Source organism: Hippopotamus amphibius, chromosome 4, assembly GCF_030028045.1.
Source record: "Hippopotamus amphibius kiboko isolate mHipAmp2 chromosome 4, mHipAmp2.hap2, whole genome shotgun sequence".
Lineage (NCBI taxonomy): Eukaryota > Metazoa > Chordata > Mammalia > Artiodactyla > Hippopotamidae > Hippopotamus > Hippopotamus amphibius.
In genome coordinates, this window is record NC_080189.1 from 121,447,916 (window position 1) to 121,472,167 (window position 24,252).

Sequence of the window (24,252 nt, forward strand, 5' to 3'; positions counted from 1 at the left end):
CAGTGATATTTTCATTCAAATCAATTTGGTGAATGACTTTATAGTAATAAGTGATGTGATTTAGCAGTAAATGCAAAAAAAGCCCTTTAAATGTCAAAAGATAGTACTAATGGAAGTTTCTAGGAAGTTGCTAGCGGTGGTAGCAGCATAAATGTTTTGTCTTCCAAAATATCCAGATAAAAACAGACAGAACAACTGGATGTCAAAATCAAAACCTTATGGACATTTACAACAAAACCCGCTGACAACTTATGCCCAAAATATAAATAGGAACCCTCAAATACAGCAGATAATAACAAGTCACCAATATCCACGAGACCTGAACATTGTCAGTGTCTGTGTGAGAGAGCAAAAGGTAGCAACAAGGTGTCCAACAGGCATGAAAACAGGAGAACCACAAAATAGGGAATAGGCCGTTGACTAGAAAATACAGCAGGCTAATGTGAGAACAGCAGCAAGAAGTGGGAAGGGCAAGTGCCAACCGCAGTTGCAGGTGAACGCGTGGGAACTACGTATAAATTTCTGAAGGAACTAGAGGGGTTGTTCTGATGAATTCTCAAAGTTGACCCGCCAGGCCATCTTCCGTGATAGTGCCCACACTAGGAAAAAACCCTGGGAGTGGATCCAGAATTGAGTAGGATAAAGACAGCAGAGATTTTAAAAGCAAAGGGGCAGGGGAGGTTCTTTTGAAGTTATGCAGGGAAACAAAGTCAGGAAATATCAGAGAGCAAGCCATCATATGTTTTTAATACTATCGAAAAACAACATAGGAGGGAACTCTGAAACTATTGATGTTACTTCAACCAGTCCTCTTTCTGAAAGTTCAGAGAAACTAAATGTGCATAAAATAAAAATAAGCAGAAGAAAAAATATGGAGGTGAAATCCCTGCAAAGATATTATAATTTAAAGAGAATAAAAAGAAGAATTATGGGGTTGGCCAAAAAGTTCATCTTACGAAAAACCTGAATGAACTTTTTAGCCAACCCAATATATCCCTAAAGACAGTGAAAGCATATCAGAAAGACATGCCTTTAAAAATCTAATGAAAACTCTAAAGTGCTAATTCAAAACTAACTAAAAAGCATTAAGAAAATAATGCATAATATTAAAAAACAACTCAAATTGGCATTAAACTAAAAGAAATAAAAAAAATAATTTTGGAAATAAGGAAAAAACTAGAATAAGAGAAGAGCAAATAAACACAATTCTTCATGACCTAGGAGAAATAAAAGGTTAATTAAAGGAAAGGAAATGTAAGCCAAGGTTTTCTATCCAGCAAAACTAACTTTCAAGTATAAAGGGTACAGTAAACTATTATTAACATACAAGAGTTCTGGCAGTGTTGTTTTCATGAGCTTTTCCTGAGATATCTATTAGAGAAGAGCTTCAAATAAACAGAATGACAAAAGAGATATCAAACAAGACCTTGTGGACTCAGTTGGCACCACTCAGAAACTTGTGTACACTTTCCCCATATGACTGTCCTTTGTGCATCTGAAGGTGACTATAGCTGTAATATACATCTCATGTTTCAACTTCCTTCACCTGGCAACAAACGTTTTGGAATTGTTTAGAAAATGTTCACAATATTTTTTTCTATATGTTACTCCATTTATATTTTTAAATGCAATTGCTAAGTTTACAACTAATATAATATTCCATGTCATATATACTTTTATTTAAAAAACAAATGCAACTGCTAATGTATACATGCATGTTTCAGTTTATACAATAATTAGATATTATGTACATTCATGATTATGTGCATAATTTATATATGCACATTCTAATCTCCCATTCATTGTGTGTTAAAATAATAATGTTACAAGTAGTAATATATTATTTATTATTGGTCTTGATCTGGCATATACTGTATTAAGTGTTTTATATTTGTAAGTCTCTGGGCCTCCTATAAACCATTAAAAAGAGGTAAATTTGAATAGCACAGTTGGCTGACCATTCAGCATAATTCATGTTCCCAGTTCCACAGTAGAGATATGTGACTGGTGAGTAATTGCGTGACTTAAGATTACCTTTCCCAGATTCTCTGGTATCTGAGGGTGGCCATGTGACTACTGATCACCAACAGTAAGTGATGTGTGCCACTTTTAAGTCAAGGCTTTCAGAATTGGATGTGTCTTTTACACACCTTACCTCCTCTTCCACCCATTGGATAAACAATTCCAAGGGACTAGAGAATCCAAGATGGAAAAAAACCTGATCCACGCACAGAAGGAAGTTGCCTGCCTGTAGGAACACTTGTCTTGGACAATTATGTGAACAAGAAATAAACTTCAACTTATTAAGCCATTGAAAAAATTTTAAAAAGGGTTATTGATAGAGAAAATAGTTATGATCTAGTGGATGTAAAGCCACATAATAAAATCATTAAGATAATGAAAAATCAGGGAAAATCACTGGGCTAGGTATGTTTTGACAAACAACGTAACTGCATTAGAATTTGTTTAGACAGACAACTATATAAAAAAGGAACCAGATGGACTAAAAACCACTGAAGATGTTGAACAAAGTCAAGTCAAAAGAAAACCGAGGAGATAAATATATTCATAGTGACAAATCCAAATGTAAAAGAAATGAAATTATTGGAGAAAAAAACTGTAATAACAAAGTTATACAAGAAATATATTGTCTATAAAAATTACAAGAATACAGAGGAGGAAAAGTAAAATATATTTAAAAAAACTAAATAATTGTCATGTTTTTGGATTTAAACTTTTATTTACCAACTGTAAAATCTATTTAGCAGAATATATTTAGTGTAATTGGAAAAACAGTATATACCTATTTTTTAAATGAAATGATTTATGATATTTCAGTGGGACAAATAAGTAACCAGAGGTTATGAGATTTGGAATTATTTTCTATTAACTCTAGTTAATAGGTGGAACTGAGTGATCACTTCTTTCAAGAGACTGTCTTTAAAACAAAACCAGGAAGACTTCCCTCATTGTATTATTTTGTTTTACTTCTTGGTGAACTTTAATAACCACATAGTAGCCCCAGGCGACAGCACATCTGTCTCATTGATTGTTTTTATGCCCAGGACAAGCACAACACTTAGTAAACATTTGCTGAATAAATAGTCTCATCTAAAATAATCCAAATAGAACTTCAATAAACAGAATCATGGAATAAGAGAATGTTGAAGACAGCAGGAAATTTAAGCAAAAATCAGATGCAGTGGTTCATAACTTTTGCATCACGTCTCACCTAAACAGAAATTAGACTTCACTTCCCTGAGTAAACATTTGTATGCTTGGAAATATAAATAACTCTTGAATTTGCAACACTGATGTTTTAAGACCATGTATTAAGACATTTTTAATGCTAATCTTATTGGAAAATTTAAGTCGCATCCTTCACTGTGTGTTTTAAATGCATAAAATTAATGTTTTAAAAATTAATGATTTTAAAGTATTGCCCTTTAAAAAATTATTGGCACATATTCATCAGGTATAAGGCTAACTGGAGGTTGTAGGCTCATAGTAAGTAGAGAACCAGTGTTTGTCCATTTTTTCACTTTATACATGAGAACGTGGATGACAGATGGGAAGTGATTTGCCTGAGGCCTTAGTGTTTGACAGTAACAGAAGCAGGAACCAGTTAAATGCGGTAGAAAGAGTGCAGTGCAAAGAGGACAGACCTTGCATAAATTCTAGGTATTAATTTACTAACTTTGTGACTTTCGGTCAATTCCTTAACGTCTCTATGTAATCCAGCCAGGAATTAAGACCAAATTTGCTGACTCCCAACTGCCTTCATCAGCATTGTGTTAAAAGCACTATTTTTTAAAAGATGGTCATGAGTTTTAGCCAAAAATTATATAAATACTAAAATTTATTGGAGGTATTCGTCTTTCCCCCATTCCTACCTTCTTCTATTTATCAGAGGGGTTCATTTATTTCCCATACCTACACAGTCCTTTCTTATGTGAATGTTGGTGAGTTACCCAAATGATAAGAGGGAGGGAAAAAGTGATTTAGAGTGATCTAAATAATTCACAAACCATGTTCTCAACCCCTGGGTATAATACCACTGATTGTGCAATAAAAAGAGTCATTTTTATAGGTTCTAATTGGTCTATCTCAGACATCTTGATTTTTTTATTTCTTTCTTTCATTTTGAAAACACTGTGAATGTTGGAGTTAATTCCTGGCTCACATAATATCATTCGAATGGTTATCATTACTTCTTTATCACAGGATGAATGTCTTGCACTTTCAACTACGCTACTGCAGAAATTACATGAATCTTAGTAAAGAATAGTAATGAACATCACTGGAGGCTCTAAGTAAGGAATGATTAAATACTGATATTAGTCAGTTATTGTATGAAAACAGTTATAAATGCATCTGTAATATCTCTTCAATTGATCTTGTACAGCAGATATTCCTTAACATTTATTTTTCTGCAATGCTAATGCTATATTGTTCCCCTTCTCGGGATTATAATTACTTTTTGGTTTTTTTATTGAAGTATAGTTGATGTACATTATTATAGTAATTTCAGTGGTACAACACAGTGACTCAATTTTTTATGGATAGGATCATAATTACTTTTTATTTCAATTTCTGAATTGAGTGAGAAGAGATAGTATGTGTCCAAAATTCCAAAATAAATAGATTGAGTTTCTCAAATTTAAAAAAGATATACGGTTATATATATCTGTTTTTCTATAGCACCTTAAATAGGTAGTTTGCTATCTGCTTTTTAAATTTTTTCTAAACCTTTTAATGTTATTTAAACATATATAAATTAAACACATGTTGTGAAATACCAGTCGAGTATTATAGACCTATTTTTGTCCTGGTTTGATTGATAAACACTATTCTATTTATTTATTTATTTTTATTTTATTATTTTTTTTTGGCACACGGGCTTAGTTGCCCCGTGGCATGTGGGATCTTCCTGGAGCTGGGATCGAACCCATGACCTCTGCATTGTCAGGCGAGTTCTTAACCACTGCGCCACCTAGGAAGCCCGATAAACATTATTCTAAATCATCAAACACTGCTTGCCTTGGATTTGATGCCATAAACCATTCAATTGGGTTGTTTCCTAATCTTGTGATTAAATGTGGATTAAAGTATGCAATCCCTTTAGGGCAGGAAATAGCTCACCATTTACCATTCCTGAGGTCACAGCTAATTAGAGTTTAACTCGCCACTTTTCTCTGACCTCACTGAGAAGCACAATGATGCTCCAGATGCAAGTTACTTTATGAGCACAGCCTCTTGGCTTCCACAGTCAGCCCTGCTGTTGTACAGAGCAGCACTAGCTCACATTCGACTTTTATTAGAACATTTATGAGCGGAGCAGCATTATCTCGTCTTTTAACCAAGTCACTGGGCACCAGTGAGCTGGCCTGTTTTCACACTCACAGCAGATTACTTCTCCTCAGAGTAAACTGCCTGTCTAATAGCAAATTATTACTCTGTTTTCGTAGACAACAACCACTCTTGGCAGTGTGGTTCAAAAAATCAAGAGATACTGCCAGTCGCATTATCAACATAATATGAGTTCATGCTAAAGAAGACTGGAATCTTCTCAGCTCGTATCATGGAAAATCAATCAAAACTGAAGCTCCTGTTTGGGAAATGCAATCTGGTGGATGTTCTTAACATTGCAGAAGTGTAACTAGGGGAAACATATATCCCAGTTATGTCTGTTGTCTGATATAGTTGTTGTTCTCCCATTCACTCTCTAAGTGTCCTAATGTGGCTATATAGCATATGATCATCCTGTGTATAATCATATTTGCCAGCTTATATAGGTGGAATTAAAGAACATAAAAACTTTAAAGCCCTAATAGCCACATAGGAATGTAATAAGAATACAAGGAACATCAACAGTATCTTCAATGCTGAACAGTACAGGCGAGTACTACAAAATTCTTATGAAAGAGAGGGAGATTAATTTAATCAGGGGAAATTTCATTTAAGAGATAGTCTTTGAGCAGAGTCTTGAAAGAGTGCCAGGCTGTGCCTAAGCAAAGAGGAAGGGGAGATGACGTTCACGTGGAAGAAGCAGTATGTTCAGATTTTACAAAACCATTAAATCAAGAAAGGGCAAGGTGGATTGATTTATTCAGCCATGCAGTGATATCTACAGACAAGTACTGGGAGTAGCTTTAATGTGAATGGAGGTTACATGTGATAGGCTTTGAAGAACTAACTACAAAATGTGGGCTTCGTTCTATGGGCGATAAGCATCAATGATGTAATAAAGAAGTAGGAATTGAAAATGGTGTTGGGGAGGGAGGCTGGAGACAGCTGAAAAAGAGAGAAAGGCCCCTCAAAGGAGAGCTAGAAGGCTGTCTCAGTAGTTCACATGTGAGGTGAGAGCTGCACGCTGAATTAGGGTGTTAATAGAAGGAGTGGAATGGGGCTAATCCAGGAGCCACTTGAAGGCAGAACATAGAATTTAGCCATTTTCGTTTGCTTAAAACTGGTGTCTAAAGGTGCTTTCAATTTATTATCTTTGATCCTCAATGAGGTCCGTAATGTAGGCATTGTTGTATCCATGTTTTACAGAGAAGGTAACTGAGAGTCCAAGAAATTAAGCATTTTGTAAAACTCCTGTAGCTAATTCGTGGCAAAGCTGGGGACAGTATCCTGATTCTCTGCATTGACTGTGTGGAATGAAGAAGAAAGAAGCAAAGATAATGCCAATGTACAAAGCCTGAGACACAGGGAAATTAAATTTTCTAGCCGCAGAATTAGAAATGTCTGAAGACAAATTTAGTTTAGGAAAGAAAGTGATGGGAGTGGATTATAAGCATGTTTGGTTTGAGTTGTTGGTCAAATCACAGTTGGGTCTCTTCAAAAAAGCAACTGAAGAAAAGGAATGGATTAAGATAAAGCAGTCAGGTGAGAAAATATGCAAGTTATGATAGTGAGAATTGAACCCCAAGAGAATAAAGAATGCTACAGGAAGAGAGCTCAGAGAGCTTGTGCCTATCTAAGGACATGTTAACATTTAGCATTTATAAACCAGGAAAGGAGACAAGTGTAAAAGGTAAAAAAAAAAAAAAAAACCAAGATGCAAGAGAATATACCATCACAGAGAATGAGCAAAAGGGAAGGTATCAAAAATGAAGAGTAGGCAGCAGTATAAAGGGCTCTAGAGATGCCAAAGATTTAGAAGAGAAAAAAGGTACTAACTTGACAAAGAGGTTATTTGTCACCTGTGAGGAAGCAGTTTCAAGGGAAGGAGCGAACATCAGATTTAAGGGGGTAAAAATGGTTGTGTAATGTGAAGGCAGTGGAGTCAGTCAGACATTCAAGAGAGATCTGGTAATAAGGCTACAAAAAAAGAAACATCAAATAAAGATGGTTTTTTGGGTTTTTTTGCTTTTCTGATGTTGAGTGTAGGCATAATGTAAAGAACAAATGAAAGGGTTTTTTTTTAAGGAGCTGGGAAGGAGGAGGGGATGGAGTAGAGATAAGACTGAGTAGGAAATGCAATTAACTGTGCAAGGGAGGAAGACTGTCATTTTATTTCAGATAAGAAGAAAGGATGAGTAGATATAACGGCTTTAGTGAAGAGAGAGGGGAAAGGTTAGCATCTTCTCAGTGGCCTCATCTCAGTAAATACAAGATGGAGAGAAGACAGCACGGATTGGGATTGGATGGAGTTTGGGTGTGTCATAAGGATTTAACAAGAGAAGAGTGAACTAATCACTGAGTTCACCATTGAAAGAGTGTGATTCTGATCTCGGGTGGCCTCAGCCTGCAGCGGCTTGAAGCAGGGTTTCGGTTCCCGGTCAAAGATTGAGGTCTGGCCGTGGCAGTGGGAGCCCTGAATCCCAGCCACTAGACCAACGGTCAGTGACAAGGCCCTGGCCCTTTGGTTTTGCAGAAAAGAATTCCCACAAAGATGGAAAGTAGTGAAACAAGTAAAGTGTTTATTAGGAGGAAGAGAGTGTGTGTGGGTAGACACATGGGTGGACTCAGAGAGAGAGGCATGCCCTCGTGGAGGTTTGAAATCACTTACATGGGGCATATCTTCTGGGATTCCTTTGGCCAATCATTTTGATTTGCCTGATTCTGAGTCTGTATTTTGTATCTCAGGATCCTCCCATGTGTGTGCGCAAATCTCTTAGCCAAGATGGAGTCTAGCAAAGAGACCTATGAGTAGATTGACATTACTCCCCTTTGACCTCCAAGGGACTTTATAGTTGGGAAGGTCTCCTTGACCTCGAGAATGAGAAATATGTGATCTCTTATCTTTTATCTGGGCAGGGCTCAGCCTCTCCAATTACCCTGCTGTTGTGGAGTTTCTGTCCACAGGGGATGAACTCCATCTTCTCAGCCTGGGGCCCATATACCTCCTGCCTCAATTCTTTGGGGCTGGGTTAACCTGAATATGTGACTTTTTTCTGCAGTAATTGTGGCTGCTTAGGGTCTGGAAGAGGAAAATGTAGAAGATGAGGATTTAGGATAAGGGTGAGAGAAATGAATCTAAAGGAATTAGAGGCAGTGCGGTTCCCTGAGATGGCCAGGCCTTGGAGGTGGCTGTTTCAAGATGAAGTAGAATGGGCAGTGCAGATGAGATGGAAGTGGATATTTTCACAATGATCCAGGAGGAATCCTGAGGAAGAAAATGTTGAAGTTATTAAAGTTGCTGGAGGGGATAAAGTAGAAGGGAAAAAACAAAGCACACAAAAGCAGTGGCTGAGGTTTTCTAAAGACCTGGAATGAGTCTAGCAATTAGCCTCCAGGCTGCACTCAGAGTTTCATTCTGTCCTTTTGTCTTCTTGTTCAATCTCCTCATGAAACCATCTCCGATGACTCAAATCCAAAAGCCCTCTTTCCTCCAAACTCATGAAATTTACTTTCAAATGTTTTTAGCACATCCTTGACTTTATACTGAAGAATCAAATCTCGCCTGTGCGTTTTTAGCTTCAAGTGTATTCAAGCTTTTGTATGCAAATACCTTATTTTCCCTTAATATACTTTAAATGCCTTGAGTTTAGAGTTGTGTTTTACATATAGGTGCTTAAATAGCAATTTTATTGGCTGATTGAATCCAGTTATACCCACATGAATGCACTGCTGGTCACTACCAACCAGTCATTCTTATTTGGGGCAACAGAATGTCCAATAATGGGTTGAAGTCAAAGGAGGAAAAAAGACTCAGGATGCTGCATCTCTCTTGGGGCATAAACTGTAGAAGAAGATCCATGCAAGTCAATGCGAACACTCACGAGTCTCCTTGTGCATCACACTTTGCTAGACATGGTAGATCAAGGTGGAACCAAGGGCAGGGCTTTGAGAGCAATCTGCCCCACATGCAGGTCGCAAGGGGCTGCATTATCTACAGAGAATGGTATGATGACAATAGAACTGACTAAAAAAATGTGAGATTTTTATTATCACTGTGTGCCTGAAATTCTAAATTGTGTTAAAAACTTTTGCTGATCTAAAGTCAGAAGAGTTGATTCAGTCACTACTGAGCTTTACTAATATAATATATATGTAAACTTCAACTCAGCACAGTTTTCTTACTTTTCCTTTAGTGAATACTGACTTCTACATGCACATTAATTCAGAGAACTCCCAATTACACGCTTGGCCCCTGACAGCAGACTCAGCTGCATGCATTCATTTAGAGAATAAATGAATTCTTTTGAATCATGACTTCATAAGAATCTGGAGTCCTCTGTACGTGTTCAGGATCAGAGGGCCTCCAACCCACATAGTACTGCACGCATCTGTGTTAAAACAACAGATTCAAAATAAAGAACGATAGCACTATGGTTGTGAAGACAAAGAAAAGGAACTCGGGTCACTTCAATTCTATTACTGCAAAGTGCAAGGCATTCTCTGAACCTGGTGCTCACTCATTGGGCAATACTCCCTCATCTGTCTTTTCCCCCTTTCTTCAAAAATACATTTGTTATTCTATTTTCCTTCTTTTGTATACTAATATTTGTTTTTTTTTTATTTGTAATGTTTTTTGCTAGTATGATTATATCCATAAAGTTCAAAACAGGAAGGTTTTCACTGTCTGCTTCTTTTCTGGCCTTTATTATTATTCATTTCCTTTTCTGATTATGACTGAAAATAATGTTGTATTGCAGAGGAAGCAGATGTTACAAAAAGAATCTACTACCAGATGTCAAATATCTTCAGTACGCCACTGCCATGGCTATTTCAGAGTTGAATAGATATGACTTTGACCCCAAGGACAGATACACATAGTACATGTATGCAACCACATAAACAACTACAGTGTGTGCTGAAATGTGACAAGAGATGTAGCTAAAATATCAGGAAATGTCTGAGATAACACAGGAGAATGAAAAGTAGCTTCTAATCTGTACGTAGGAATCCAGGAAGCTTTCTCAGAAATACTGTGAAATGGATAGTGTTTGTATTAGTGAAAGTGATGAAGTGGCATTCCAGGTTAGGGGAGAAACACGGGCAGAGGCTCAGAGTGGGAAAGCATGGGATATACACATGGAAAGAACTCCAGATTTTTACGGAGTCATGATTCAAAAGAATTCATTTATTCTCCATATGAATGTATACAGCTGAGTCTGCTGTCAGGGGCCAAGTGTGTAACTGCAAGTCCTCTGTGTTAACGTTCATGTAGTACAGAAGACAATATTCACTAAAAGGAAAGTAAGAAAACTGTGCTGAGTTGAAGTTTACACATATACTATGTTAGTAAAGCTCAGTAGTGACCGAATCAACTCTTTAGACCCTAGATCAGCAAAAGTTTTTAACAAAATTAGATTTCAACCCTCACTGTGCATCTGACTGACCCAAAGAATTAAAAAAAAAAAAAAAAAAAAAAAATCTACCTGCCTGGGCCAAGGTAGGCTTTGACTTCAGTACTTTTTTTTTAATCTCCCCAGGCGATGTTATATTTAGTCACATCCAAAATCCACTGGGCTATGAAAAAAAAATAATAATGGACATTAGGTGTTTAAAATGTGTGATTGGAAGATCTTTCTTCTCATATTAAAGAATGTATACATAATTTAGCAGCCAAAAGAGAACTGCTTAATTTTCATTTTATTTTTTTAATTTTTATTTTATACTAAAGTATAGTTGATTGATAATGTTGTGTTAGTTTCAGGTGAACAGCAAAGTGATTCCGTTAAACATATATATGTCTCTATTCTTTTTCAAATTATTTTCCCATTTAGGTCATTGCAGAATATTGAGCAGAGCTCCCTGTGCTAAACAGTAGGTCCTTGCTGGTTATCTAGTTTAACTATAGCAGTGTGTACCTGTCAATCCCAAATTCCCAATCTATCCCTCCCCCTTTAAGAATATTTTAGCCTTTGGAAAATCATGTGAGTAATATGGTGATTTTGTTATTCCGAGTAAATAGATGTTCTTCACATGCTTTGGGACAACGTTCATCGTGGGCATGTACTAACTCTGGTTTTATCAACTAATTCTTCAGGATGATCCATAGCACAGTTCTAGAATGAAGGCAACAGACCATCAGCAAGTCATAATTTTGTTGGAAAAGAGGCAACTACAAGACAGTAAAACAACTTCCGCATGAGGAAAAGCAACTAAAGTAGGAAGAGTAGAGAACGTGTTAAAAAAAATAAAATAAAAAAACACCCAGAAATAGAGTCACAGACGTAGAAAACAAATTTAAGGCTACCAGGGTGTAAGGTGGGGTTGGGCGGGGGGAGGGATAAATTGGAAGACTGGGCTTGACATATAAACACTACTACATATAAAATAGATAACTAATAAGGACCTACTGTATAGCACAGGGAACTCAATACTCTGTAATGGCCCATAAGGAAAAGAATCTAAAAAAGAGTGGATATCTGTATATGTACTCACTTTGACTGTACAAACTGACTCACTTTGCTGTACACCTGAAACTAACACGACACTGTAAGTCAACTATACTCCAATAAAAATTATTAACAAAAGAAAAAGAAAAACCAAAAAACACTTAGACTTTGCTTCCCACAAGAATTATTGCTTGGAGTTCTTGGCCACACCAGAAGATAGACAAATCCATTTGAGTTACTCTTTTTAAGAAAAAAGTGACCTCCAATTCATGAAGCGAAGAGGCACAGCGACAAACAGGAGTCATTTGTTTTAATTAGATTGCAGGTTTGACTGGCCAGGGCCCAGAGCCATTATATTGTGTTTTCCTGCGGATAAGGCTGCCAAGTCTAATATACCACACTTAGATAAACGTGAATTTCAAATAAACAATGAGTGATTTTTTTAGTATAAGTATGTCCCAGAAAGTGTAGTTCTAAAAAATTACTCACTGTTTATCTGCCATTCAAATTTAACGGGAGTCCCATAGATTTATTTGCTAAATCTGGCAACCCAGGTTTATAACTGAATGTAACTTTTGTTGAAATAATATTCAACACAAAATAAGATTTAGAGAATAATTTGTACTTAGAAGTATGAAAAAGAGAAAAGATTCCCTTCCTCCAGACAGTCAAACGTGATCAAAGCTAAACATGGAAAGGTTGGCCCAGTTGTATAAACACATCAGTTTCCAAGAAGATCCACCCTCGGAGACCAAAGAAAAGTCAAAGTTCAATATTTTTTCCTCCACCCACTTTTTCTTTTTCCAAGCTCTTTACTGGAATATAATTGCTTTACACTGTTGTGCCAGTTTCTGCTGTTCAACAAAGTGAATCAACTGTATTTATACATATATCCCCATATCCCCTCCCTCCCACGACTCCTTCCCACCCTCCCTACCCCAGCCCTCTAAGTCATCACCCATCACTGAGTTGATCTCCCTGTGTTATGCAGCAGGTTCCCACTAGCTATGTGTTTTACATTTGGTGGTGTCTATATGTCAGTGCTACCCTCTCACTTCGTCCCGGCTTCCCCTTCACCCCCCATAAAGTATGCTCCTGACTGCAGAGACCATAGAGCATCGTTACCCTTCCATTCCAAGTGCGCTGTGGACCAGCAGCATCTCCCGGGACCGTGTTACAAACGCAGCGTCCCGGGCCTCACCCCAGACCTGCTGACTCAGAATCTACATTTTAACACGATCCCTTGTGGTTCATATGCAAGTGTGAGAAAGGCAGATTTCGTTCTGTAGTTTCCAAAAACATGCTGTAGAAAGTCTGGGATCCGTAGGCCCCCGCAAGGCTCAGGGAGTGTGTCAGCAGGCGTCCCTCCATCACAGTGAAGAGACACCTGTACTGAGAGTGACCCTGTCCGGGCTTCCAGGTAACATTTCATTGGAACAAAGGGTCTACGGCTCCATTGGTTTTTAATTAAAAAGGAAAGAAAATCTTGAAAAAAACAATCATCTCATTCATTTCATTTTCCAAATGGGGAAACTAAGTAACAAAACACATGACTGTGCCTGAGTCCTGTGCTAGGAAGTGACAGGACCCAGGTGCTGTCCCTGCCTCCGGATCCCAGCCTCTGTCCACTTGCCACTGTTTTCTGAAGAAAACACCAAATACTAGAAATCTCAGAACAGCTGCTTGTCAAGCGCATCAAGCACCACAGGTGTCTGCTAGCTGGGCCTTGAATTTCAAAATTAGCCCCTTGTCTTTCACACTCACGCCTAGTAACTGCCTTTCAAGGGTTCATCAAGCCCATAAGAAGCACTGCCTGCTTTGCGCTCTGAGCGTGAAGACTGGTCTCCAGCTGCAGTTTTGTGTACACTGCTAACGGAGGGTACCCTGCAGGTTTGTTTGTGGATATTTCCGCTTGTTATATTGCCACAGACCATTGAGACAGATCTGGATGCCTGTTCAGTTAATAGTTCTGAAAGAGTAATTAAGGAGGATACTTGCTTGCACAGCCCACCCCAGTGCCAACACATCAGTGTGAACATTTACTTCTGAATGTGATTCATGGCATAAATAATTATCAGAAACGAAATTAGAGATCCCCCACACATTACGCCCCGTCGTGTGTTAAGGCATGACATCCTGAATCTCTGTAATGAATTAACAGTACAGTCTGGTTTGAATTTTTCAATTTTCAGCATACATCCTGCTCTGTTAGCAAGTGACCCTGTGGCCCCCATCAGTTTCTGTAACAATTTGAATTAGTCATTCTAAAAAGAACACAGATTTGGACTTGTCTAAGCCTCAAGAAAGAAGTATTAGATGCTGGGTTGTGACCTGTCTGTGATGCTTCATGGCAGAGACGGGCATGATGCCTAGGTCTCCAGAGCCCCATCATCCACTGGATAGATGCCTCGTATTGTAGCACCAACCTTCAAGATTGTTCTGTGAGAACTAAGCATTCAGTCATTCCATGAAAGTTCAGAACTGCCCCCTTTTTTCATTTTTAGGGACATCTCTGAACAACTGCAGATTGACCTAGGAAAACACCTTCAGTTAGGACTAATTTATATACATTTCCTTTAAATTTAGGGATCCTAAAAGTGGAGGAAAGCAGGAGGGACAATGATCAGAAGAACCATGACCTAGAGGAGTTTTTAAATAATTTTTTTTTCCTCTCCAATTTTCAAGTCAGTTATCTCAGGCAAGCAGACATAAGGATCCTATGATTTTAGAGGACAAATCCTCAGATATAGTTTTACAGATAAGGAAACAAAGGCCCAGAGAAATCAAGTTATTTATTTAAGATCTTACAATTGATTTGTGATATGTGAAAGCATTCTAGAAAGGAAGCAGAATGTTAGTAAAGTTATTACTCTCTGGCATTTTTAGGGCTGAAATTGAGATATCAAGGAATTGTAAAAGAATGTAAGATTAGGCCAAATGTTTAAAACCCCAGTTGCATGATATTTATTAGATTTCATTGTAAATTTTAACATATTATTATGGGAAATGCCCTCTCTTTTCATCTGGTCAAAAACTGTGAGAGTTAATATAAATTTTTCAGTTTTGCACAAATAAAATAGTCTTGAATAATTTTGCAGTTGAATTATACCTATTTTGTTCATCTTTAGAATGCTTATTTGAAACCTGTATTAGATCTTACCCCAATGTATCCCTTTACCCTGAAGTGGTTTTTATCTCCCATATGGAAACCGTGTTTCATGCTTTTCTTTGGTCATGTGTCCTTCAACACGGCATCTAGCACCATGTTAGACATTTCAGGTGTTTTTAGTAAATAATTTGTGTATTCTCTTTGGCCCAATAATTTCACTTCTGAGAGTTTATAAAAGGAACTAATCAGAGGTATTCCCATCAGGTTAGCAGCAAAAGTTTTCACTGTAACATTATTTATATTATCAAAAAATCTGGGGAAAAAAATCTCAAAATCAAATTGACTATATAAATCATACTGAGTTATAAGTAATGTGCTACAGACACTTAATTTTGAAGAGGGATAGTTCATACTTTTTTTGTGCTCTTAATTGAAAATAAAGGAGTTCATAAAACAGTATTTGCAGTGATTTAATGTTTCTAGAAATGCATGTAATTGATGTACACTGATAGTTGAACCAAGTTATGTGTGGGTGGTAGGATCTCTAGTGATTTTAAATCTTGTTGGGGTATTTTTTTTTCTACAATGAGTAGTGGTAAATCAGAAGAAATTTTCTTTAAGGATATGCAGTTAATTCAGAAAATAAGTTTGTACTGTGTTAAAAGGAAGCTTCACGATCCAACATTTTTGTACTTTCAATTTTGAGAACCTCTGTGATGAGTTCGCAAAGATCCGATAAACATTGTCAGTAATCCTGCAATCTTTTCACCTAAGATAGAGAATTATTAACTTAGTAATTCTGACTTATTAACAGAATACTGAAGTTGTTGGTAATGTTATAGTTTAAGATTGAAATAAAAATAAAGCCATGTTCACAAATTTCAGATGAGTTATACACAAACTACTGAATTTTAAGAACTAATGTTTACAGTGGGGAGAATTAGCTTCGGAAGGAGGCAGACGTCATTTTAAATCTTGGATCTGCCGTTTGCTGGCTTTTTAGGTTTGTGCAAAAGGTAAATGACTGAGTTGTGCACATTAAATGAGATCGTGTATGTAAATCACCTACTAACTGCATGAAATACAGTGAAGAGCTTAGTATAACTTTGCAAGCATCATCACCAACATTCTCATCAAGGATGCTCCTTTTTATTGTTTTATTGGATAAATGTGACGTGTAGATTTAAGGTGTACAGCGTGTTACTTTGATATATTTATATATTGTAATATGGTTGCTGTTGTAATGAGATTTATGGCATTACATACTTATAGTACATATTATTTAATACTCATTATGAGCATATGCCCTTAAATACAGTCAGTCTTATCTTCCCATCCCCCATCCCCTGATAAACACCATTTGACTGTTTGGGTTTTTTTTAGGTTTGACATTTTTTAGATTCCACACATAAGTGATATCATACAGTACTTGTCTTTCTCTGTCGGACTTATTTAGCATAATGTGCTCAAGGTTGTCATGTCAGGATGTCCTCCTTTCTCATGGCAGAATACTATCCCATCGTGTATGTATACCACGTCTTTTTTTATCCATTCATCCATTGATGGACATTTGGGCTGTTTCCATATCTTAGCTATTGTGAATAATGCTACAATAAACATGGGAGTGCATCTATCTCGTCAAACCCCTGTTTTCATTTCTTTTGGGTGTATACCAGAAGTGGAATTGCTGGATCATCTAGTTTTAATTTTTTGAGGAACTTCTGTATTGTTTTCGTAGTGGGTGGACTAATCTACACTCCCACCTGCAGTGTCTAAGGACTGCCTTTCCATCCCCCCCTCCACAGCACCTGCTCTCTCTTGACTTCCTGATGATGATCTGCACTCCTTTTTAATGGTCACTTTTAACACAGTGTCTTTATGTGCTGAGTTGTAAATTAGTGCTGCTTCACAGGGCTGTACGTGCCTGCTAGACCCACAGGCCAGGTGGGCCTTAGAAGGTGGAGCTTCAGAACAGACTTTGTGGTGCTGCTTGACTCAGAGAGAGACGAGGACAGCTGTGTGCCCTAAGAAGCCCACTTGTGAAGTAACTGAAATCAGAGTGGGGGTTATAAAGAGCGAGCATATTGGCGTTTTCCCGCAAACAGGAGTGACCATAAATTACAGGGTCCAGCTCCCTAGAAACGCGTAGTGTACTTCCATTCATGACCATTTTTAGTTCCAAAAAAGACACACTATTTTACTATTTAGCCCTCCCAATTTTACCTTCTTCTTTTGGAAAATGAAGATAATTCAGTTTCACTTACTTCTTGGAACTTAATCAGCTAATAAATATAAAACATTCTGACCACATAATGTTATATAGACAATACATAATATTATTAGTAGGCAGGATGCAATTACCGTGATTGGTGCTTTTCCAGAAGGTAGAGCTAATACTCATTCCTACCTGATGTGAAAACTCTTTTACAGCCGTTAATCATGACAGTGGAATGTAGCTGGCAATTCTAGAAAGCTGCCAAATGCCAGTATATCTACACTGATATTTAACATTTTTCACATTAAAATCCTTTAGGTAGAAATGAACTTCCTTTATTTAATATTTATTGTTTTATCTACTCCAAAATTGCAAGCACTCTGATAAATGGAGTAATAGTTTTTAGTGCACTGGGGCCACGAAATGCCTTTTAGTGTCTTCTGCTGCTGTAATTTAATAATTCACTTCAGCACTTCTGTTTGTAGATCACAGAAGGTTTGTGTGATGGACACAGTGCTGGGGAGACGTGTCAATACAAATAACCTGTATTTTAGGACCAGTGTCTATGTGCGCAATTATTTACACAGGTTTAAGGCTGTCTGCACCCTCCGATATTAGGTTCAGTTTTCAGGGCACAACATCTGTTAATTTTCAAACACAAAAAAATCATCCATGGGAAGAATTTTAAGATATTAATGTGAGTGATCTTTTAGTTTTTGTTTTGTTTTATTTTGGGGTTTTTTTGTTTGTTTGGGGGGGGGTTGCTAGGAAGTCCAGCACCAAATTTGAAGCACACTTCTAAGAACTGAAAACAAAACAAAAACTAAAAGATTGCAGAATTTTATGGCCTTACGTTCTTGAGTGAATTAATAAATGAAATGAAGTGATATCATTAACTTCTAGAGAAAAGGTGTCAGTGGCTGTATATTAAGAAGACTTGTTTTTGATGACTGTTCATTTTTGCTTAGTTATTGTTGAACAACTTATGGAGTCTTGTAGACATAAACATACATAAGGCATAAACCATGCCTTTGAGAAGCTTTCAATCCTAAGGTGGCAGGTATTACCGAGAGACTGTCACCTGAGAGGTGTTGGTAGTGTCATAAGGGAGAGGCAAGCGGAGTGCCTTGAGCATGTATAGTTCCAGCTGTGGCAGTAATGCGATCATTTAATGTTACTAAATTTAATTCAGAAGTTTATCTAAAACATTTTCTGTTTCAGAGACGCCCAAGCAGATGGCCAGCGATGAAGTTTCGAAGAGGTTCGGGCCATCCTGCCTATGCTGAAGTTGAACCAGTCGGAGAGAAAGAAGGTTTTATTGTATCAGAGCAGTGCTAAAATTTCTAGGACAGAACAGCACCAGTGCTGGCTTACAGGTGTTAAGACTAAAAATTTGCCTATACCTTTAAGACACACACACACACACACACACACACACACACACACACACACACACACAGGAGCCCTAAGCTGCTGTAGCCAGAAGGAGATGAGATTTCTGGACAAGCCCAGCCCAGAAGGGGTAAAACAAACAAACAAACAAAAAACCCTAAAACTTATCGAGGATACCAATTACCACTGAACACAGAACTCCCTAGTGGAATGCCCTCTGTAGCTCACTCAGCACATCTCCTGTGGACTTATCAGAAATATAACAAGATTACAGTGCTGTTGGCTTAAGGTGCAGGGTTGCAAAGGGATCGAGAAAAAAAAAATAAAGCTTTAGTTCACGAGGGATCTACACCTTTAGTTCAAATATTTTCTCTTTTAACTGTCTTCTGAAGCCTGAACCCATTCACTCAGAAGAGCAATGATGACTATTTCCAGTTTGCTGAGAAAAGTAGCTGATGCAGGAGGAAAAAAACACAAAATAAGAGATTTTCTGTCTTTTCACCAGACACGTGGCTAAAGGATTTTGTTTTTCTGGTCTAGACCTACCTGTTCCAACAAGTTCATCCCTTTACAGGTTGAATCTTTTATCTGTCCTGGAGGTTCCGACTCTGCCTCCCTCTTCCTTGTCCCGGGTGCCCTCTCTATGCGCAGTGACAGGATCGCAGCCTCTTAGCTGAGTGTGAGGAAGGAGGGAGGGCAGAGGCAGCTTCTGGTTCCCCTGCCTCAGAATAAAACCTCCGATTTGTTTTAAGAAGCATTGCCCCCATCTCCCAACTGGGAAGTCCTATGAAGCCACAGTTGCTCTTGGCTGAAGGAAGCAAAAGGAAACAATATGAAGAGTTCCTTAACCGTTTTTGAAGCAAAAATGTTAAGGGATTCTAAACATATGGGGTTCTTGGTTTTGTTTTTTACTTCCTGCCGTTTCAGTCTGAAAGGCCCATTTCATTCCTATCTAAGAAGCCGTTCCAGGCGGCACATCCCTGGCGACAAAAAGAACGAAAGAACCCTGCTGAATCATACAGTCATTTTCTTTAAAGCACATAGTAGTTACATAAATATATATATAAATATATTTTTGTTTATAACTAACACAAGGCAGGCTCTTGTGACTCAGAGTGCATTTTGTCATCAAGACAAAACAAATGCAAGATGCATTACTGCATACTTCCATAGAGTTGTAAAATAATCCTTAATATTAGAATATTTTTATGTCACTTAGCAGAAGTGGTTCAATTGGTTGCAGCGCCGATCACTTTCCTGCCTATTTGAGCCACTCTCCCGTTCATATCAGCCCCTTCCCTCCTTGGCAAAATAAAGCAGATGCAAAAAGCTCCTTAGATGGGTCTGTCATTTGCCCCGTAATCACAGTCCAGATTTTGAAACCTCCCCATAAGCGAAGCCAGGAAAGGCATCCCTGGAGGAGGAAAGTGGTTAATATATGTACTGAGCTCCTAAAGTTTAAATTCAGGTACTGTGTGTACAATTTCATCCACATCTCGACCCATGAAACTTACATCTTGTGCCAAGAAGCTGTTGGTCTTGTAGGGTACCATGTCCAACATTTGCAGATTCAGGTATCAAGAAGCAGAGATGTCTCGTAAGCAGCACTTGACTACCGACTTAGCATCTGTGCACGTGTCTACACCAAATGGCATCAGTCCACCAACAGAGTATCATATTTTATCATTACAAGTGTCTGATGTAAACTTGTGCCGTTTTCCATCAAGTATATTTTCCTTTCTATTTTTAAGTACCTGATGAGGGTGATAATTTTTTCCTAACCTGCTTAGATAATAATTGCAAAAAAAAAAAAATTGACAAGCAAGGTGATTGAAGGATGTGATGACAATCTCTCTGCTATAGCTATGTTCAGTTTATAGGAAATAACCCAACTTATTTCTTGTGGAGTAGGTTTGGTCAGTTAGCAATAACCAAATGACTTGCCAATGTAACTGGTGCAACGGGTATTCTGCAAAGACATAAGGAACACGTAGACGATTCCTTCTAGGATAAGATGATGCTTCTTTCACTTGCTTTTGTGTTAGGTGTGGCTTCCAGTAGGGGATGATTGAGAGTTATATAAATCTTGCATATATATATATATATCCAACACCTCTTGCAATTCTTTGAAGTAGTGATGTTATCTTTATTCCTTTCGAAGCTCATCTTCCATTTTCGATTCAAAAACATTGACAATTCTGTAAAATAACATAAAACTCTCTGAATTGTTCAGTAAACTAGAGCACCCAGTAGTAGGGAAAATTCGTCAGAAGTAAAAAGGCTGCTGAGGTGTGGGAAAACTTCCCAGCCAACCCAGGAGTTAAAAGTGGTAAGACATTTCTGTTGTTTATGAATCTTTTAGTGGCAAGGAGAAAGGCTGGCTGAATCCCTTTTTTTTTCTCATGAAACTTTCATTCTACTCTGTACCTCTGGTTTGTTCTTGGTGCCCATTTACTGAGAAGGAAGAGCAGACATACACAAAGTTTATGGAAATTCAGAATGGACTCTGATGCTTGGGACTTTACATATATTATGTATCTCAGAAAGGGTGCATCTGTACATTACTTAATATACTATGAACATAGAGAATAAAAATAATTTTACAAATTAAGAATAGCAAAGGAACACATACAAAGTTCTGGAAAAATAGATAAGTGGTGCTATTGAGGAAGTTAGTTATTTCATCTGAATTGTTTGTAAAAGCATTTAGTGAAAAGGTAAAGGTATTAAAAGTCAAGAAGAATATCTGAAGCCAACCAGGTGGCACTGACCACAGTGTTGGTTTGTTATGAAAGTTTTGGACTTCAAGATTTACTAACAAATAGAAAACTAAAGATAAATAATAAAGTACAACTTACCGCCAATTATTATTTTAGTTTGAGATACCTAGGGCAGTTGCTAATCTCTCTCACAGGGAGCTTCTAGAATGTGCTGTCCAATATTATACCCACTAGCCAAGTGTAGCAATTTAAATGAATTAAAATTAAATAAAAATAAAAATTCAGTCCTTCAGTCACGCTAGCCATACTTCAAGCACCCAGTAGTCACATGTGGCTCCTGGCTACCATATTGGACAGCACAGCACATTCCTGTCCTTGCAGAAAATTCTACTAACACTGCTGTAGAGGTCTTTCCTTTTACACTCTCCCCTTGAAGAAAAGGAGGAGGAGAAAAAGTAGATTTGATCATTCCTGGGCCTATCTAAGTGTTTTGCTCTCAGAGAGACAGCATAGGGTAATGAAAAGAATCCCAGCTAACACAGCTTTGAGTCTCAACTATGTTATCTTGGGAAAATCACTTTAACTGCCATGAGTCTCAATTTTCAAGTTTGGAAAATAAAAATATCTCTGTCCTGTCTTCCTTGCAAGATTATTATTATGCAGAATGACTAAATGTATAGACTTTAAAAACCTTATGTCAACATAACCCACATAAAGCACACCTATGGGTCCAGTACCAGCAAAATTTGTATTCTGAGGGAAAAAAGTCCATCAATCGTAAAAGCATTCAAAGACAATCAAATCAGTACAGTTCTTGAGAAAATGCCAAAGGAGAATCCACTCAAACCACACAGCGGAATTGCTTCAATTCCTTTTTTTCCGGTATTAGTATTTCCTCTTAATATTTCCTCTGCATGACACTGGTCTCCACCATCCCTTCCATCCCACGACAAAGTCCCTTGTGTGCGTCCTTCATCTGAATCAGTTCTTTATTGTGCAGAGTCACCGAGCTGCTCTAGTTGCTTCTGATTCCCCAGTTTACTCCTCACAACAAAGGGCAGTCCAGGAGCTGACCAGCAGGCTTCTCTTTAGAAAAAAGTACCTCGAGCAAGTAATTTCAAATATTTGCTTTATCCCTGTAACACAAATGTAAGGGGCTGTCACATTAAAATATAAAAACACATGGAACTTAACTGTAAATGTAAAAATTTGCAAATGCAAACTATATGAAAAGAATAAAATAAATTTAAATTTTGCTAATATGCAGATAATATTTATTCTCAGATTAGTAGGATTTATTAGTTTTGACAAAAAAATTGTCATGTTATTTTCTCATTCTGAGGGACTATAAATTTGATAATGCCCTTAGTGCCTATAGCCCAGGGCAATAAGAAAAGTTTTGCTGGAACCCATGCCTTGATTCAAGACACTTTCATGATAAAAAATTAATATTTAATGAAGAGTGAAAAATAGATGCTATGGTTAAGACTTCTTCCTCCTGTGAAATGTTATTTTGCTTTGTATTTCTTCTGGCAGTTTTTAGATATTTTATTACAATGTGTTTTATTAATTCCCAAAGATTGTTCTTGCTTCTTCTTTCCCAGCCTCCAGCTTTTGGCATCAGCATCTATATGCCAGAATCACGGGAGGTCATCTAATCCAACCTCTTCATTTACAGATCAGAAGACTTAAGGCCTGGGGAGATACAGTATTAATTTTCCCAGCGTCAGAACTGGCTCTTGAACTTAAAACTCCTGACTGGTAATTTTTGTTCCAATTCCCTTTGCCTACACCCCTTCCTCAGCATTTAAGGCCAACCAAGCAGCTTAGAAGATACATTCTACCTAAAAGCAAATTTTATTTGCTGTACTGACTCTCTGCTCTGTCCTATAATAGAGAACATTGGCCCAATCTTCCTCCATCATGTGGCTGTCTTAGCACTTTATAACAACCAGTGATTTCAAGTTCTGGCTATTTCAGAGTCTTTTCCTTCACCCCTACCTGTGGGCATCTAAGTTAGCAGTACTATCTTGTGCAGTTTAAAATTGTTCTGCCTTTATTTCATTTCTTCCCAAATGTACCTGAAAACTAATAATCTTCATAGCAGGTTTCCTTACTGAATTATGATAATTCTTATTTGCTTTTAAACTATTTGAACCTAAGAAGCTTTTTTTGAGCAAATAATATGATGTCTGTGGCATTATGTATTATATACTCCTATTTCCTTGTGTTTGTAAAGCACTTTACATTTACAGAGCGCTTTGATTCATTTCTTTATTTGTTCATTCATTCAGCCACCTAATTCACTTAAATATCTATTGAGCATCTACTGGAACCAAGTTCCTGTGCTACATCTTGTGATATGCAGTGATAAAAACAAACCATAAGAGATCAGGCATGTCCACTGGTAATTGTAACAGGGTGAAATCCTCAAACACAGCTTTGCAAATTGATAGGATCACTATTACTCTATCCCATTTCCAGTTCCAATTTCTATTCTACTTAGATAGGGAACTCTCAAGTATTTGCCTGAGAAATGTTTCTGAAATATGATACATCATTGCCCATCTCTGCTGTTTGCTCTATTTCAAATGAGAAGAAAGATTACTCATCCAAAGTTGTCCCAGTCCCAGAAGGACTTTCTAGGTCACTTGAATTCTTCCTGATCAGATGTAATAATAGTTCGTTATCTTACTCTAATATTTCTGTTGTGGTTTTGTGAATTATCAACATTGTCATTTCAAGCTCTTCCAGAAGCACCAGTAGATCAAAGAAGCATTTGCACTTTAGGTGCGTGTAGCTGTTTGTCATTCATTAGACTGTCTCAGGTTTTCTCACCCTCAGCACTGTTGACATTTTGGGCTCCATAATTCTCGATGGGGGATGGGGTGGTGGGAGTGGTCCCTTGCATGGTAGGGCCTTTGGCAGCTCACCGGGCTTCCATTGGCTACATGCACCAGTAGCTCACATACACACACACACCCCAGCTATGACAATGAAAGATGTCTCCAGACATTGCCA

The 24,252-nt window shown here is 37.6% G+C and overlaps 1 protein-coding gene across 1 annotated transcript in view; it reads left to right on the top strand.

The window, feature by feature from the left end:
* Positions 1-21,868, top strand: part of PLXDC2 (plexin domain containing 2) — a 400,818-nt gene extending 378,950 nt beyond the window's left edge. Inside the window, exon 14 of the mRNA XM_057731187.1 lies at positions 18,341-21,868. Within this exon, the coding sequence (XP_057587170.1) occupies positions 18,341-18,457 (117 nt within the window). The 3' untranslated portion in view covers positions 18,458-21,868. The remainder of the gene's footprint in view (positions 1-18,340) is intronic.
* Positions 21,869-24,252: the final 2,384 nt, after the last annotated feature.